Source organism: Marasmius oreades, chromosome 6 (genome assembly GCF_018924745.1).
Source record: "Marasmius oreades isolate 03SP1 chromosome 6, whole genome shotgun sequence".
Taxonomy (NCBI): domain Eukaryota; kingdom Fungi; phylum Basidiomycota; class Agaricomycetes; order Agaricales; family Marasmiaceae; genus Marasmius; species Marasmius oreades.
In genome coordinates this window covers 1,679,790-1,692,256 of record NC_057328.1, presented here as the reverse complement: position 1 = coordinate 1,692,256, position 12,467 = coordinate 1,679,790, and the positions used below count along the sequence as shown (strand labels likewise).

Below are 12,467 nucleotides of genomic sequence, written 5' to 3'. Positions count from 1 at the left end.
GATGTAAGGGAATTTCGAAGTATATGCCCTCTTTATATATATTTTTGACGAAAGTCCATGACGAAGTAGTGACGTCATGCGGCACATATTATACAAAAATTGACAAATAAGACAAAAAAGTATGTACCAGAATTACACGAAAATCCTAAACCATGTCGGACTGCTGGTCTGCAATCTCTGAACATACCCAGGTAACTATTCTCTTGACTGCATCCGTACATTCCTCTGTGCTTAATGGTTGCCCTACAGGTGGTACGTGTACAAACAGTACTTGTGTGTTCCGGTCTTTCTCGTAGGGATTCCCATTGCGTTTCGACTCGGCCAACGAGCAGTAGTAGATGAAATCGCACAACCAGTGACCCGCATCCATCGAGGAATATATTTGCTAAGAACAATCAGTACCATCGCCTCAAATTACGAGGGGGGCCGCAACGCGTACCTCTACTCCAGATCGTCTAAGATCGTGTATCAGTCGCGACACGTCAATGTCTGTGTAGAGTTCTGCAAAATGTAACGTGAGTGGGTTTCAAATCTGTGGAGGGCTGTCCGGGTACTCGCCGTCAGGAAACTTTTCGTATCCCGTTCCAAATCCTCGATTGGGACGTGCGCTGTACGTGTCACCCGCACCAGCGTTCTCCACCATTTCCAGACTTAACCTCTCTCTTTCCCCTATGTCACCAACTGAAACATGATCTTCTCTCCGCCCAAGGTCACCCCGAACCATAGGTGCAAGTTTTCCCGTCGCATCCTTCATGTGGTAGCCTAGTTTATGACCTGATTTCTCCATGCGTAGATAACCACGACCGGCGACACCCAGATGAAAGATAAAGTCATAACCTTTGTCTGGGGGAAGCGGAAAGACATCGTTCTTGACGGCTTCTGGTAGTTGCGGCGGTCTGAGATGTAGACCCGGAACGGTTTGCAAAACAGCTTCGTACTCCATAGGTATCTCGATCGCGGATACCTTGATGATGCGGTTCTTTGTTTCCTTGGGTTCCCGCATTAAAGGTTTACCATCAATGAAAGAGGAATCAGGATCCATAGGGAGAATGGTGTTGTGTAATGACCTTAAAGACGTGCATGTAGCAGAATTTTAGGTGAACTAGTAAGTTCACCTACTTGATTGCAAGCCATGCTGGGTTCTCTTTATAGTGGCGAAAAGGCTGTTTTGTTCAGCGCGACTTTCAAGGATAAAAAGGAGGAAGATCGTACACCAAAGCCAGTCAAAAGGACATGAAATACGCCTTCTTCACTCCCTCTACCACCAGAAGTCTTGCTGGGCATGATAGAATTGCACTGAACGGTCTAGAGACTGAACCTTTGGTGGATGGCTGGTCGGGAGTGTATGAATGAGTGTGTAAGGGCTCTCGTTACTCTAGCAGGACCTCTCTGATCTTCGCCGTTGTCTGTATCTTCAGGAATGCTGGTGGTGAGGGCGGTACAGGTTAAAGCATTGTACGTAAGCAAACTCGGGGTTACTCGATTCTCGAAAGAGGAAGTACTTCCTCTTATGGAGAAGCCTGGGAACTGTAATCAAAAATCTTCGCAGCCGACTAGACTGCCGGACGCGGACTGCAAAAGAAAATTTGACCAGATAAAGCCTCCATCCAGGGACTGCATCGGTTCACGGTCCCTCATCGATTCATCCATCAGCACTGCCAGAATCTGAATTTAGGCACTTCAAGGACAGCCGGTATGAGCTAGTTAATTCATCTTTATTCATCAGTTCCATGAAGACAGTGCCATGAGCCACATCTACGAAGGAAGGGGTGTTTCACCGTTATAGTGCCCCACAGCAAGTATTTAAATGTTTCACCGACTTTGGTACGGATGCCGAGAACGATCCTCGGCGTTGCTATGATACATGAACGCACGACCGGCATGTTTGCAATGTTCGCCTGTTTTCCGAGGACTGGAATGCCGCAGCTCGGCATAATTTTGCCACGTAAACGTGATGAGATCGGATTGTATATCTCCCACATCAAAAGTTGAGACGGGATCTTTCCTATTTGCTGATGAGATAAACGTAGAAAAGAGCAGACACAGTCACATATTGCCGTTGTCCCTTTTCATTCTCTTCCATGTCCCCCTCAGCCCCAATCCTCTCCCCGGACACAGAGTCCTTCTCTACTCCCCCCTCATCACCAGGCCCAGTGCCAGAAATTCGCCCAAGTCTTCATCGTCGCGGTAGCAGACCTACATCTCTTCAGCTCGAGTCTCAATCAGAGTGGGCGCCAGACGTTATTCTAGAAGAATCATCACCCGTTCATCATCGAAAACCCAACGGGGACCCAAAGGTGCAGGCGCCTCAGTTGTCGAAAGGCAGCACCATCGTCCCTGGCGCAACCGGTGCCCTGCAATCCGAAGACAACCATCACAACCGACCCCATCGACTAATAGATTCACCGTGTTTCGTCCATTCACAACTAGACAAGGGCGCTTTCACGGAGTGGTTGCTACGTGACAAACAGAACGGAATTCCAGAACCTTTGGAGAGGGCTAACAAGAGCTTGCACAATAGATATTCATCACAGTCCTCTCCTTCCTCTCTCTCGGGCAGCTACGATGACGACAGTGATTTTGGGAGTAATCCGACTAGACGACTGGCCGAGACAGCGGTTGGCGTTAGAGAAATGAGCAAACAACTCGGTGCGTTGATCGTTAATCGAGCTAGCAATATGCGCACTGATCCCCGAATTACAGGTCGAGCTCGAATACATTCCAACATTCAGAACATTCTCATCATCACTAAAGCTCGAGATAACAGACTGATTAAGCTCACAAGACAACTCGCGCTGTATTTAATGCTGAAGTCACGTCCTGGACAGCAACGAGGGCTTGTAGTGTATGTATCATTCACTTCAATGGAGTGTTCCATACCTTAACTTCCATAAATAGCTATGTGGATCACCAACTTCGTACTTCGCGACGGTTTGACGCCGCAGGAATAGAACGTGATCATCCCGAACTCTTCGTTCCGTTTCCTCGGCGGCGTTCGTCAAGCAGTTCACTGTCCTCAATGACTTCCGGAGCACAAAAAGAAGATTTTAACCTTGCAGAGGAGGGCCAGTTACGATATTGGACAAGTCATATGTGTAGTCAAAGTCCACATTTATTTGATTTCGTGGTCACAGTGAGTTTTCAATATCTCTTTACTCTACATTGTTTTGATCTCGATCAGCTTGGAGGCGATGGGACGGTTCTTTTCACTTCATGGCTCTTCCAACGTGTAGTACCCCCAGTGGTACCTTTTGCCCTAGGATCACTTGGCTTCCTAACCAATTTCGACTTTGCCGATCATGAGGCGGTCATGGACTCTGCCTTGGATTCTGGCATTCGAGTGAATCTGCGCATGAGATTTACTTGTACAGTGTATCGCGCTGTCAATTCGCCTGAGAGTAAGAGGAAAGCTGTCAAGAAAGGGGAGACCGGTGAAATCATGATGAAGAATATCGAGAAGGATGGTTGGGAAGCCTTGGAAGGGGGCTGGTCTGGCGGCCCTTATGCGCCAGAATCCGGAAAGGTTTACAAAGACAAGGAGATCATGTGCTTCACGACGCGTGCCGCAGAATCATTCGAGGTGTTAAATGACCTTGTGGTTGACAGAGGACCTAGTCCATATGTCAGCTTGCTCGAGTTATTCGGTTCGTTTACTTCCATCTTTTTATTCTTTCTGCTTTGTTCTGATTCAAATGAGCAGGCGACGAACATCATATGACAACCGTTCAAGCTGATGGATTGACTGTGTCAACGCCAACGGGTTCCACTGCGTACTCTGTGGGTACTTACGATGGAAGTCTAGCGTCCGCTGATCTCTTCTTTTCAAGTTGTCCGCGGGCGGTTCCCTAGTGCATCCCGAAATTCCAGCCCTTCTAATCACGCCAATTTGTCCACATACCCTGTCTTTCCGTCCTATGCTACTCCCTGATAGCATGGAACTTCGAATATGCGTACCGTTCAATTCAAGAAGTACCGCCTGGGCATCGTTTGATGGTCGTGGTAGGGTCGAGCTGAAGCGTGAGTGGAGAACTTTTGTTATATATATACCATCTTTCCTTAATGCCCTTCCTGCAGAGGGTGATCATATCAAGGTTACAGCATCCAAGTACCCGTTCCCGACTGTTTGCGCGGACAAGCAATCCACCGATTGGTTCCACGCAATATCGCGTACACTGAAATGGAATGAAAGAGAACGACAAAAATCCTTTGTTGTCGTCGAAGAGGGCCCTGAGACCAAGACCAAGAAACGAAAGAAACGTTCCTTGTCGCGCCAATCCAAGACTCCAGTGGGTACTGATACGATAGAAGATGAGGAGGACGAGGTTTCTGAGGAAGAAGACGATAAATTTGATATCGATGACTCTTCTGCAGAAGCTACGTCAACAACAGTTACTGTCACGAATGCGGCAAGTGTTCGCGACGAGGCGCTCGGACGTGAAAAGGCGGCGGAAGTCATTACCGAAGAGAGAATTCATAGGGGTCTATCGCGTCCAAGGCGTTCTGCCAAGTCGCGTTCCCGTTCGCGATCTGGTGTACGGTCGGGTATCGACTCCCCAAGCCGCTTCGCTGGCCCACAACCTCACTTATCTGTATTGTCTCCGCGTCATCACGTTGAGTTCGATAATTCTTCGGGAGATTCTTCGGATTCTGGCGGACAGCACGGAACCCGGGATGATATTCATACAATGAAGAAACCGAGTAACAAAAACAGGATTCCAAGGGATAGGGACGACCTTAAAACCCCCACAGTGATGCGTGGGAAGGATCATGGTCACTCGAGAACTCGTCCTGGTGATTATAATGGCCACCGTGCGTTCGCGGTGTGGGGACACGATGAGAGTGATAGTAATGCCAGCGATAGTGACGCGTAAAATGGCGATTGACAAACATACACCCAAGAACAACTCCTGCGATTTTTACGGCCAATCATGATTATTATAGGATTGTACCCCGGCATATGAGGAATAATATACAAGGTGGAATGCTTTATCTAAGTATACGATACATACGTTCTCGTAGAATTCAATTATTCAGCTGCTCTACTGTGGCAGTGCATTTCACAACTTTCTTCCTCCCGCCATGTCGAAGCAAGTCCAATCTTTCCCTGTAAAAAACGTCTTGAGAGATCTTGCTGCATTGCGTGTATCCGGCATAGATCTGGCTAGTTTACTCCCATCGTCTTCCCCACAGACTGAATCCGAACTCTCACGACGCGAATCATCATCGACCGAGAAATCGTTACAAGAATCATACGAGTTCGTTCGCGAAGCTCGAGCTGCTATTGGAATCAAAGATAGGAAAACATTGGAACTGGAGGTTTCTAAACCGTTAGAGCGGAGTAGGGCTGCGCTAGATGAGGTTCTCGAGGGATTGGAAGGCTATTGAACGGACAAGGCCGCGACAGGGTGCGGACGTTTTCCCATGTTTACGTATGCTGGAGGACCGTGGTATCCCAGCTGTTTCCCGATTCTGTATAGGAGCTTATATAGTCTGAGGTTGCCATGGCTAGAATTGTATTGCAGCCTTCCCATACGGTAGTTGGCAATTTGCCCGTTACAGCCTGTTCCAGCTCACCGAAGTCACGGCGCGACTCCAAGGCGTCTTCTATATAAACCACGAATCGTGGAATTTTCTCTCTTGATGTCCCCAATCTCGCTCTAGGCAATGGAATCGTCCCTAGTTCCATTACACTATTTGTCTGTCTTTCAAAACACAAAGTATGTCTGTGGTGAGTAGTCGGTTCGAGCGAATTTCCAAACAAAAATCTGATACCTTCAGTGGCTGCAATTACCATTATGTTGTATGATCACAGTGAGCATTCCGGGTCTTGAGATCTTCATGCTATACTCATGACTGACCTAGTCGTGACCTTAATTACTGAGGTATCTCCATTTCACCAACACCTTCTAACTTGACCGTTAACTTATTGAAACAGGTAGATCTGATCTGGGTGTGTGCTGTTCATGGCAGTCCTTCGATGACACTAAAGAGATTCGTGTTTGTAGAGTAGAAGCTGGTCTTTTGTCAAGCTGTTATTCATCTCAGTGAGTGACATCTTTGATTCCTGGATCCCTCCATGTAAGCTCAGCGGTGATGTCGCCAGCATCGATATTTTGGCCTTCTCTGTGTTATGTTGGTCCCATGCCCTTACATCAGATATCTCAATTCACTAATTTGTGTCCAGTATTGAAGTTATTGCTTTCTTTAACGATGAAGTTACGGACAGCGTAAGTCACTCTACCTACTTGGCGTTCTTACCGTGCATTAACTTCTTTGCTCCATAGTTGTACGTGGACCAATTTACTTGAATGTGGCAGTTTATTAAGTCCTGCCTTCAATCCCTTACCAGCTGTATGGCCATCCCTCTTGTATCAATCTTGATATTCACCATTCTTACCCAGGCACATTTTGGTTTGGTTGGGAGCTCATGGGGTTCAGTACTGCTATACTAACATCAGAACGTGAGTAGAGTGCCTAACTTTTTGCGAACTGCTCATAGAAACGACGGAATTGTAGTTGTCTTGTTTCTGTGGATCTATGTCTTGTATGATGGAAGCAGACGTATCACTGGTTTCCTAGGAGGTTGTTTTTTGGCAGAGGCGATTGCTATGTATACGATGTTGGGCAAGTCTTTCGAGGACATCCATGGTAACGTTTAAATATGACGGATACGTGCCTGTTGTCTCCACTTCGCTGATGTATCATTCTTTCAGTTGCGTCTCACATCATACCTTCACACGCGTTTTGTAGCCTGCTCAATCCTCCTCCGTTCCTCTTTCATTATTGGATTCCGATATTGGCTTACAACGCAATTATCCTGCTATTGATTGGCTACAAAGGGTACGAAATCCTCGCTTCCCCTCGTGCAAGACAGCAGAACGCGGCACTCGTTGGGGTGTACACCAAGTCCACTATAAACTTTGTAATGTAAGTTGGATGCATGCTGTCTGTGCTTGCAGACTTACCGTCGACCTTAGTATGTTTTCGGCATATTTGCTTTGCTGCATATTCTGGATTTATGCAGAGGTGAGTAACACATTGCAATCTCAATAAATCCTCACTCATCACTTCACTTTAGTTTGCGTTGGGTCAGATACCGGTGGTCCTAGCGTTGTCGCTTTCAATCACGAACGCTAGCAATCTATTACTGCATATTCGGCAAGCCTACTATTCGCTACGTTACGAACCCGAAATACGCGTCGAGAGAATGACGATTTACGTGGACAGCCGTTACAGTAGTAACTCGGGTGAATGGATGTACGAGCTAAGAGAGTTGAAGTGGAAAAAACGTTGAATACATTGTATTAGATTCAAAATCATGTTGCGTTATACCCGATTTCACGAATGGGTGGAACAGTATCAGCATTAAAAGCCTATTACGTCTCAGGATCTACGTATTGTGCAAGCCTATGCAAACATTCACCCATCCGTCTGCTCCTGCGAGGCACGCTCCCAACCACGCCATTTCAGATTCATGCGGAGTTATTATGCCTTGAATCAGAGCATAGGCGAGGTGAGAAACGGACGGGGGTCGCGGGTTGGGGTTAGTTCGAGAAGGTGGAGGAGCAGGTGGCTGGGGAGGGAAAAGTAGAGGTAGATTGGCCGTAAGATATGAAGAAAGGGTATGAGGTGTGCCTATTAGAATGTTCAGCTTGGAAAAACTAAACAGTTTGTAAAGCGTACCATCTGCAAGGACAGGAGGCACCAATTCTTGGATGACCGGTCCATCCGGAAGGTATATTCGTACCGGTACACTTCGAACATTGTAAGCGCCATCTCTTTCCGACGGTCCACCAGGATCTGCTGATGGGGGACTTGTATGCATGGATGTCGACGATGGCGGAGGACCTGTGTGAGAGGGTGTTGTCGTAGGCGTCACTTTCGATGCGACGCGCCAATAGTCATCAAAATTGTCTTCGAAAAATAGCTCTTTTATTCCGAGACATAGGGCGATAACAGAAGACCCACGTTCTTTTATTCCCTCCCACATACCATCCTGGTCCTGTTGCCTGAGTCCCGTCATACGCTTTGTGTTCCCCCATCTGATGAAATCGGCCTCTTTGAGCTGACCCATGAAAGCTTGCTTGCATGCTTCCGCACTCGGTGAAAGTAACAACTTATCGCTGGGCGGAGATGCGAGATGCAGTGTCAGACGTAAGGGGGTAGCTGCAGACGCAGCCCGAGAGGAGGATGGCTTGAGAGACGTGGAAATAATATGATTATCGTATATCAGTCCAATGGGCCAATGCCTGTTCAGAAAAAGAAGAGACCATGCAGGCAATCATTAAAGGAAAATGAGTGGGCTCACCATTTGACCAGCCTTCCCTCTGCAGTTTCGAACCACCACTCTTCGTCTTTGAGATCTTTGGTAGCAGTCTCGTCAAACACCAGGTCCATAAAGAATCTGCGTATCTCTGGCATTAAAAGAGGCATGTAAGTGACTCTGGGAGCCTGCAGAAAGTAGCATTCGAGTCCACGATCTGAATTCGCAGGCAATTCCTTTGGATCTACACGGATTTCAAGCGGAACGGTTCCATCCCATATTAGCCGACGGAATAAGGTAGTGTGATAATCCGTAACGCGATCCTTGTTTGAGAAATTTGGCGCAACGGGAGGATGGTGGTGGCGAGTGGTACCATACGTTGACATTGCAGGAGAGAGTCACGTCGCCAGTACGGCCTGATTCTGAGAAAGCGCTCACGTGGTAAACCGCGTGCCAATGTTCATTGTTTATGACGCGCCGTGCTTCGCTTTGCCAGCAAACACCAACATCTACATACCTTAGCCTATCTAACTTTTTCTTGGTTTCATTCTCATGGCCACCGCTGAACGTTCCTCAATTCATTTGAGGGTAATCCCTCGTATGCCCATGTCGCCTTCGAAAACCCGAGTACCCTCTGGAACAAAGAGGGCACGATCTCCAGGTGTTGGTGCTGAGGAGCAAAGCAGTCGCGCAGTTTTGAAACGCGCTCGGCCTACCGTGGCGACACCTACCTCACAGAAGATTAAATCGCGCGAAAAAAAGTATCAAGAGGTGGAGTTTCGAGAAAAGTACTCGCGTGCTATGCCAAGCTGGACATTTCACTTCGACATGACGGACATAGCAGACGAAACACTCGTCAACAAGTTAAAGAGGAGACTCAGAGAGCTCGGAGGGGTCAGTACATCATCCTTATCTTCTATTGCCTTGTCTGACCAATGCCTCTACCATCAGAATTACGATAACTTCTTTTCGAAGGATATCACCCATTTCATCTGCAATGATGCCGACCGGTCTACGAAAGCGCCAGAGGAAGCTATTGAGAAAGAAAATCGCTCCCATCATACACTATCGCGTTCTACTTTCAATCTGAGGAAGAGCCCCTCGAAGCATACCCTGATGACTGAGTATGTTCTCTAGAACTCCTGTTGAGGAAAGCTGAATTCATATCGGTCCCAGAGTTCCTGAGGACGCTTCATCATTAGCAAAGGCTCGGACGTATAACATGAAGATATGGACCCTCAAAAAACTCGACAGCGTACTAGCTCGGTGTCTCGATCAACCTCTCCTAATTCCATCCAAGCAATCTCATATTGCTCCCTTATCCAATTCGAACCCCAATCAAGGTCGATCCTTAACACGCTTACTCCAATCAGAGAAGATCAATGGCTCTTCCGAAAGAGATTCCTCTCAGAGGCGACCCGATTATCATTATTTCTCAAAAGGAAGCTATTTTGTGCTAGTCGAAGACATGCGCCAGGAGTTGGCCACCATCGCTGTGCAAGAGTACCCACAACCCAGGCGCAACTCTGGGAAATTTCCTTGGCCCGTTCTGCACTGTCATCCCCAAGCCCGAGGTCCTTTCGTTCCTTTTGATGAACGAGAGAGGAGGAGGTGGGAGAAAGGACAGACTATGGAGAAGGAATGCCGGTTAGAGCAGGAAGCTTATCGGAGGAAAAAGATGAAGCAATTCGAGGACGCGTTTAAGCTGAAAGCGGCGCAGAACGAGCTAAGGAGGTCCGGCGACCTCAGACGGTCAGTCTCGATGAACAACCTTCGCCGTCAAAGTTCCTTTCATGAACGTGAGGTGCCAGAGGATGGTGACCGAGATTCTATCTATGAATCCGCGAACGCCTCTGGATATCTCGCATCTGGCAACGGTGTCTATATGGCGGCTTCCGGCAATAGTGTTCACATCACCTCTACCACTGGGACCACCTCAACAACTTCCGGCCACCTTAGGAGGCAGAACTTGCCGCCGAATCTCCAGATGATAGCGAACCAGGAGATAACAACATCCAGAAAAGCGACGCGGGCCTTGAGAGAACGGAAAGGCGATGAGATGGGTCCCCCTGCCATACTTCCCGAAAGGCATGCTTTACGCAAGAGTAAGAGCACAAATAGCATGAGACTCATAAAAAGAGAAGAAGGGACCAAACCAGGCTATTGCGAAAGCTGTAGAATGAAGTTTGAAGACTTCAAACTGGTGGGTATCATCATGTCTTCTGTACGCTAGCACTCACTGATGCCTCGAACAGCATATCGTCTGCAGTAGACATAGAAAATTTGCGGCCAATGACGCGAATTTCTCTCAACTTGATTGCGTGCTTGATCGAGTAAGGCGTAAGACGGTTGCGGAGGTCAGGAGCGAACGACTTCGCACACGCAAGACATTCTCGCTAGAGAAGGCTGAAACCAGTTTCATCACCTTGTCGGATGAGTCGGAAATGTGCATTGTATGATATCCAGGATTGCGAAGAACTCTAGCATGAATACATCTGTTCCTCAAGTCTTGTATTACTGTACCCTTTTCAATAGTCCTACACCTCATGTAACATCGTTTCATTCAGATTCGAAATCAGGTCACCTCAGACTATGTTAACGGTGAGCAAAGTTACAGAGCCATCGATGGCGATACCTGTAGAGGTATGGCGTTGAAAATGAGCTCGATCGAAGTTGGGAATCAAACTCACCGTGATTGATGCTGTTCGCGGGGAGCCCTTTTAGAATGAGTAGTACCATGAGCCACAGATTTGGTACTTACCCGGTAGCGCCTATGGGCAAAAGACCATCAATTGTTCGCATTGTGGTAGAATAATTCACGCCATTAAAGCTTGTCTGTCCTACTGCATTTTGAACCAGCTGGTCGCGGCCTTTCGGTCCGCAAGGTCATGAAACAGTAAAGGCGAACTATATGTTGGAACCTTACTGACCTTGGTTATAACCGTCGGAAGATATGGTGTGCGAATCCGCGACACTCTATAAACAGCAGCTCTGTCAGTGTTCACTATCACCTAAGTGAACTCGTACACACCTCTTCGTGTGATACGCTGTTGTAGGAAAGTTTCACGACATACGTCAGCCTGAGAATAATGATTCCCAGTATAGTAGCCTCACGCAAGGAACAATGCACCGCTGTTAGCATTCGGTCCATCCTGACGGAAGACTCTAGGGCGCAGGATCATGAATAGTTCACGACATATTTACTATCACTCTTACCTGAAATGATTGCCCCCAATAAGGGACTCGAGGCAAGTACCCACATCTGAGTCGCCGTAATCCTGTCGGAGTTCCACCTAGTATGAACCGAATGTCACGGTGTCTGAAGCGAAGAACTACAACTGCAGGATAAGTACTCACTGTCTGGGGAAGGGCGCCGTTGCCGTCGCCTAGATTAGCTGTCTGAGGATCCCCAATATGAACTCCGAAGCATTCAGTTGAGCTTGTCAGGAATAGCGACAGTAAGCTGAAAATCTGGAGCCGAGTGGTGGCGAATACATACAATCCGATGGCCCTCGCATAGTTGAGAAGCCCGTCATCCGTGAGCACCTCAAAGGAGCTGAGTCCTGAAATGATGACCTGGGAGTAAGATGTTGGTGATGTTCGTAATGGAAGCGGTGAAATGGGTGCTCACATTTAGAGGTTCACCCCCACCACTACCAGCTAGAACCAAATGCATCAGCACAGTGTTCCTCTGCCTCATAATAAGCCAAGGTATTCACCGTTATCCAACATAGAACCGCCTCCATCCCTTGGATCGAAGAATTCTGCGGTCCTCTTCCCTAACGGGAAAGTCAAAGCAGTCCCGCAGAGAGCAAAGGTCAACAGGGCTTTCCTCAGGGTGGCCATTGAAGTCCGGAAATGGATGGGAGATTCTTAACTTCGACACGAGCGTTTTTATTTCATATTGTCATGTAGTCCCCCTGTTTATGGGAAACGAGATAGCGGTGTGATTGAGGAATGGCACTCGGAATGGCACGTTGAGAGTTGGAATTGAGTCTCCATGTGGACCGAGTAATGCGAGGGAAAACATTGAGTCATTTTTGGGACGACAGTCAGGCGGACGTCTCGGATTCGATTTCTGGGAAATGTGATGTAGGCCCGAAATTTCAAGTTGGCGCCTTCACACTTGGAAAGTACTCGCTAGTATTCTCACCCCTGTACCACATCTAATCTTATCAATCCAATGCATATGTCATGTGGCTGA

General features: G+C 47.6%; 7 protein-coding genes across 8 annotated transcripts; 4 read left to right on the top strand and 3 right to left on the bottom strand.

Annotated features, from left to right (window-relative positions):
* Window positions 1-45: 45 nt before the first annotated feature.
* E1B28_009944 (uncharacterized protein) lies at window positions 46-1,455 on the bottom strand. 2 transcript variants are annotated; one of them, XM_043154874.1, is made up of 5 exons: window positions 1,213-1,455; window positions 1,120-1,163; window positions 559-1,067; window positions 440-501; window positions 46-385 (listed from the first exon to the last, which is right to left on the bottom strand). In XM_043154874.1, exons 1-5 carry the CDS (start codon window positions 1,282-1,284, stop codon window positions 146-148), a joined length of 927 nt encoding a protein of 308 aa, XP_043007332.1. In that variant the 5' UTR covers window positions 1,285-1,455; the 3' UTR covers window positions 46-145. The 2 variants fall into 2 exon arrangements, with proteins under 2 accessions (XP_043007332.1, XP_043007333.1); XM_043154875.1 differs by having other exon boundaries at window positions 1,120-1,455.
* A 626-nt stretch (window positions 1,456-2,081) lies between these two features.
* E1B28_009943 (uncharacterized protein) lies at window positions 2,082-4,871 on the top strand (the record flags this gene model as incomplete). The annotated part of the gene is made up of 7 exons (XM_043154873.1): window positions 2,082-2,649; window positions 2,704-2,845; window positions 2,899-3,133; window positions 3,182-3,644; window positions 3,701-3,777; window positions 3,828-4,017; window positions 4,075-4,871. 7 exons carry the CDS (start codon window positions 2,082-2,084, stop codon window positions 4,869-4,871), a joined length of 2,472 nt encoding a protein of 823 aa, XP_043007331.1.
* A 208-nt stretch (window positions 4,872-5,079) lies between these two features.
* E1B28_009942 (uncharacterized protein) lies at window positions 5,080-5,385 on the top strand (the record flags this gene model as incomplete). The annotated part of the gene is made up of 1 exon (XM_043154872.1): window positions 5,080-5,385. The coding sequence occupies one exon, from the start codon at window positions 5,080-5,082 to the stop codon at window positions 5,383-5,385; it is 306 nt and encodes a 101-aa protein (XP_043007330.1).
* Window positions 5,386-5,795: 410 nt separating this feature from the next.
* Window positions 5,796-7,294, top strand: E1B28_009941 (uncharacterized protein; the record flags this gene model as incomplete). The annotated part of the gene is made up of 11 exons (XM_043154871.1): window positions 5,796-5,811; window positions 5,863-5,882; window positions 5,936-5,950; window positions 6,006-6,044; window positions 6,104-6,132; window positions 6,185-6,231; window positions 6,402-6,461; window positions 6,517-6,648; window positions 6,714-6,927; window positions 6,978-7,026; window positions 7,079-7,294. The coding sequence occupies 11 exons, from the start codon at window positions 5,796-5,798 to the stop codon at window positions 7,292-7,294; spliced, it is 837 nt and encodes a 278-aa protein (XP_043007329.1).
* A 22-nt stretch (window positions 7,295-7,316) lies between these two features.
* On the bottom strand, window positions 7,317-8,672 carry E1B28_009940 (uncharacterized protein). Its single transcript, XM_043154870.1, has 4 exons — window positions 8,309-8,672; window positions 7,969-8,249; window positions 7,684-7,914; window positions 7,317-7,635 (listed from the first exon to the last, which is right to left on the bottom strand). Exons 1-4 carry the CDS (start codon window positions 8,647-8,649, stop codon window positions 7,391-7,393), a joined length of 1,098 nt encoding a protein of 365 aa, XP_043007328.1. The 5' UTR covers window positions 8,650-8,672; the 3' UTR covers window positions 7,317-7,390.
* Window positions 8,673-8,756: 84 nt separating this feature from the next.
* E1B28_009939 (uncharacterized protein) lies at window positions 8,757-10,804 on the top strand. Its single transcript, XM_043154869.1, has 4 exons — window positions 8,757-9,157; window positions 9,215-9,387; window positions 9,440-10,466; window positions 10,519-10,804. The coding sequence occupies exons 1-4, from the start codon at window positions 8,816-8,818 to the stop codon at window positions 10,720-10,722; spliced, it is 1,746 nt and encodes a 581-aa protein (XP_043007327.1). The 5' UTR covers window positions 8,757-8,815; the 3' UTR covers window positions 10,723-10,804.
* A 44-nt stretch (window positions 10,805-10,848) lies between these two features.
* On the bottom strand, window positions 10,849-12,109 carry E1B28_009938 (uncharacterized protein; the record flags this gene model as incomplete). The annotated part of the gene is made up of 11 exons (XM_043154868.1): window positions 10,849-10,898; window positions 10,954-10,964; window positions 11,025-11,133; window positions 11,194-11,239; window positions 11,295-11,310; window positions 11,378-11,428; window positions 11,480-11,556; window positions 11,621-11,702; window positions 11,763-11,839; window positions 11,895-11,923; window positions 11,983-12,109. The coding sequence occupies 11 exons, from the start codon at window positions 12,107-12,109 to the stop codon at window positions 10,849-10,851; spliced, it is 675 nt and encodes a 224-aa protein (XP_043007326.1).
* Between the last annotated feature and the right edge of the window lie 358 nt (window positions 12,110-12,467).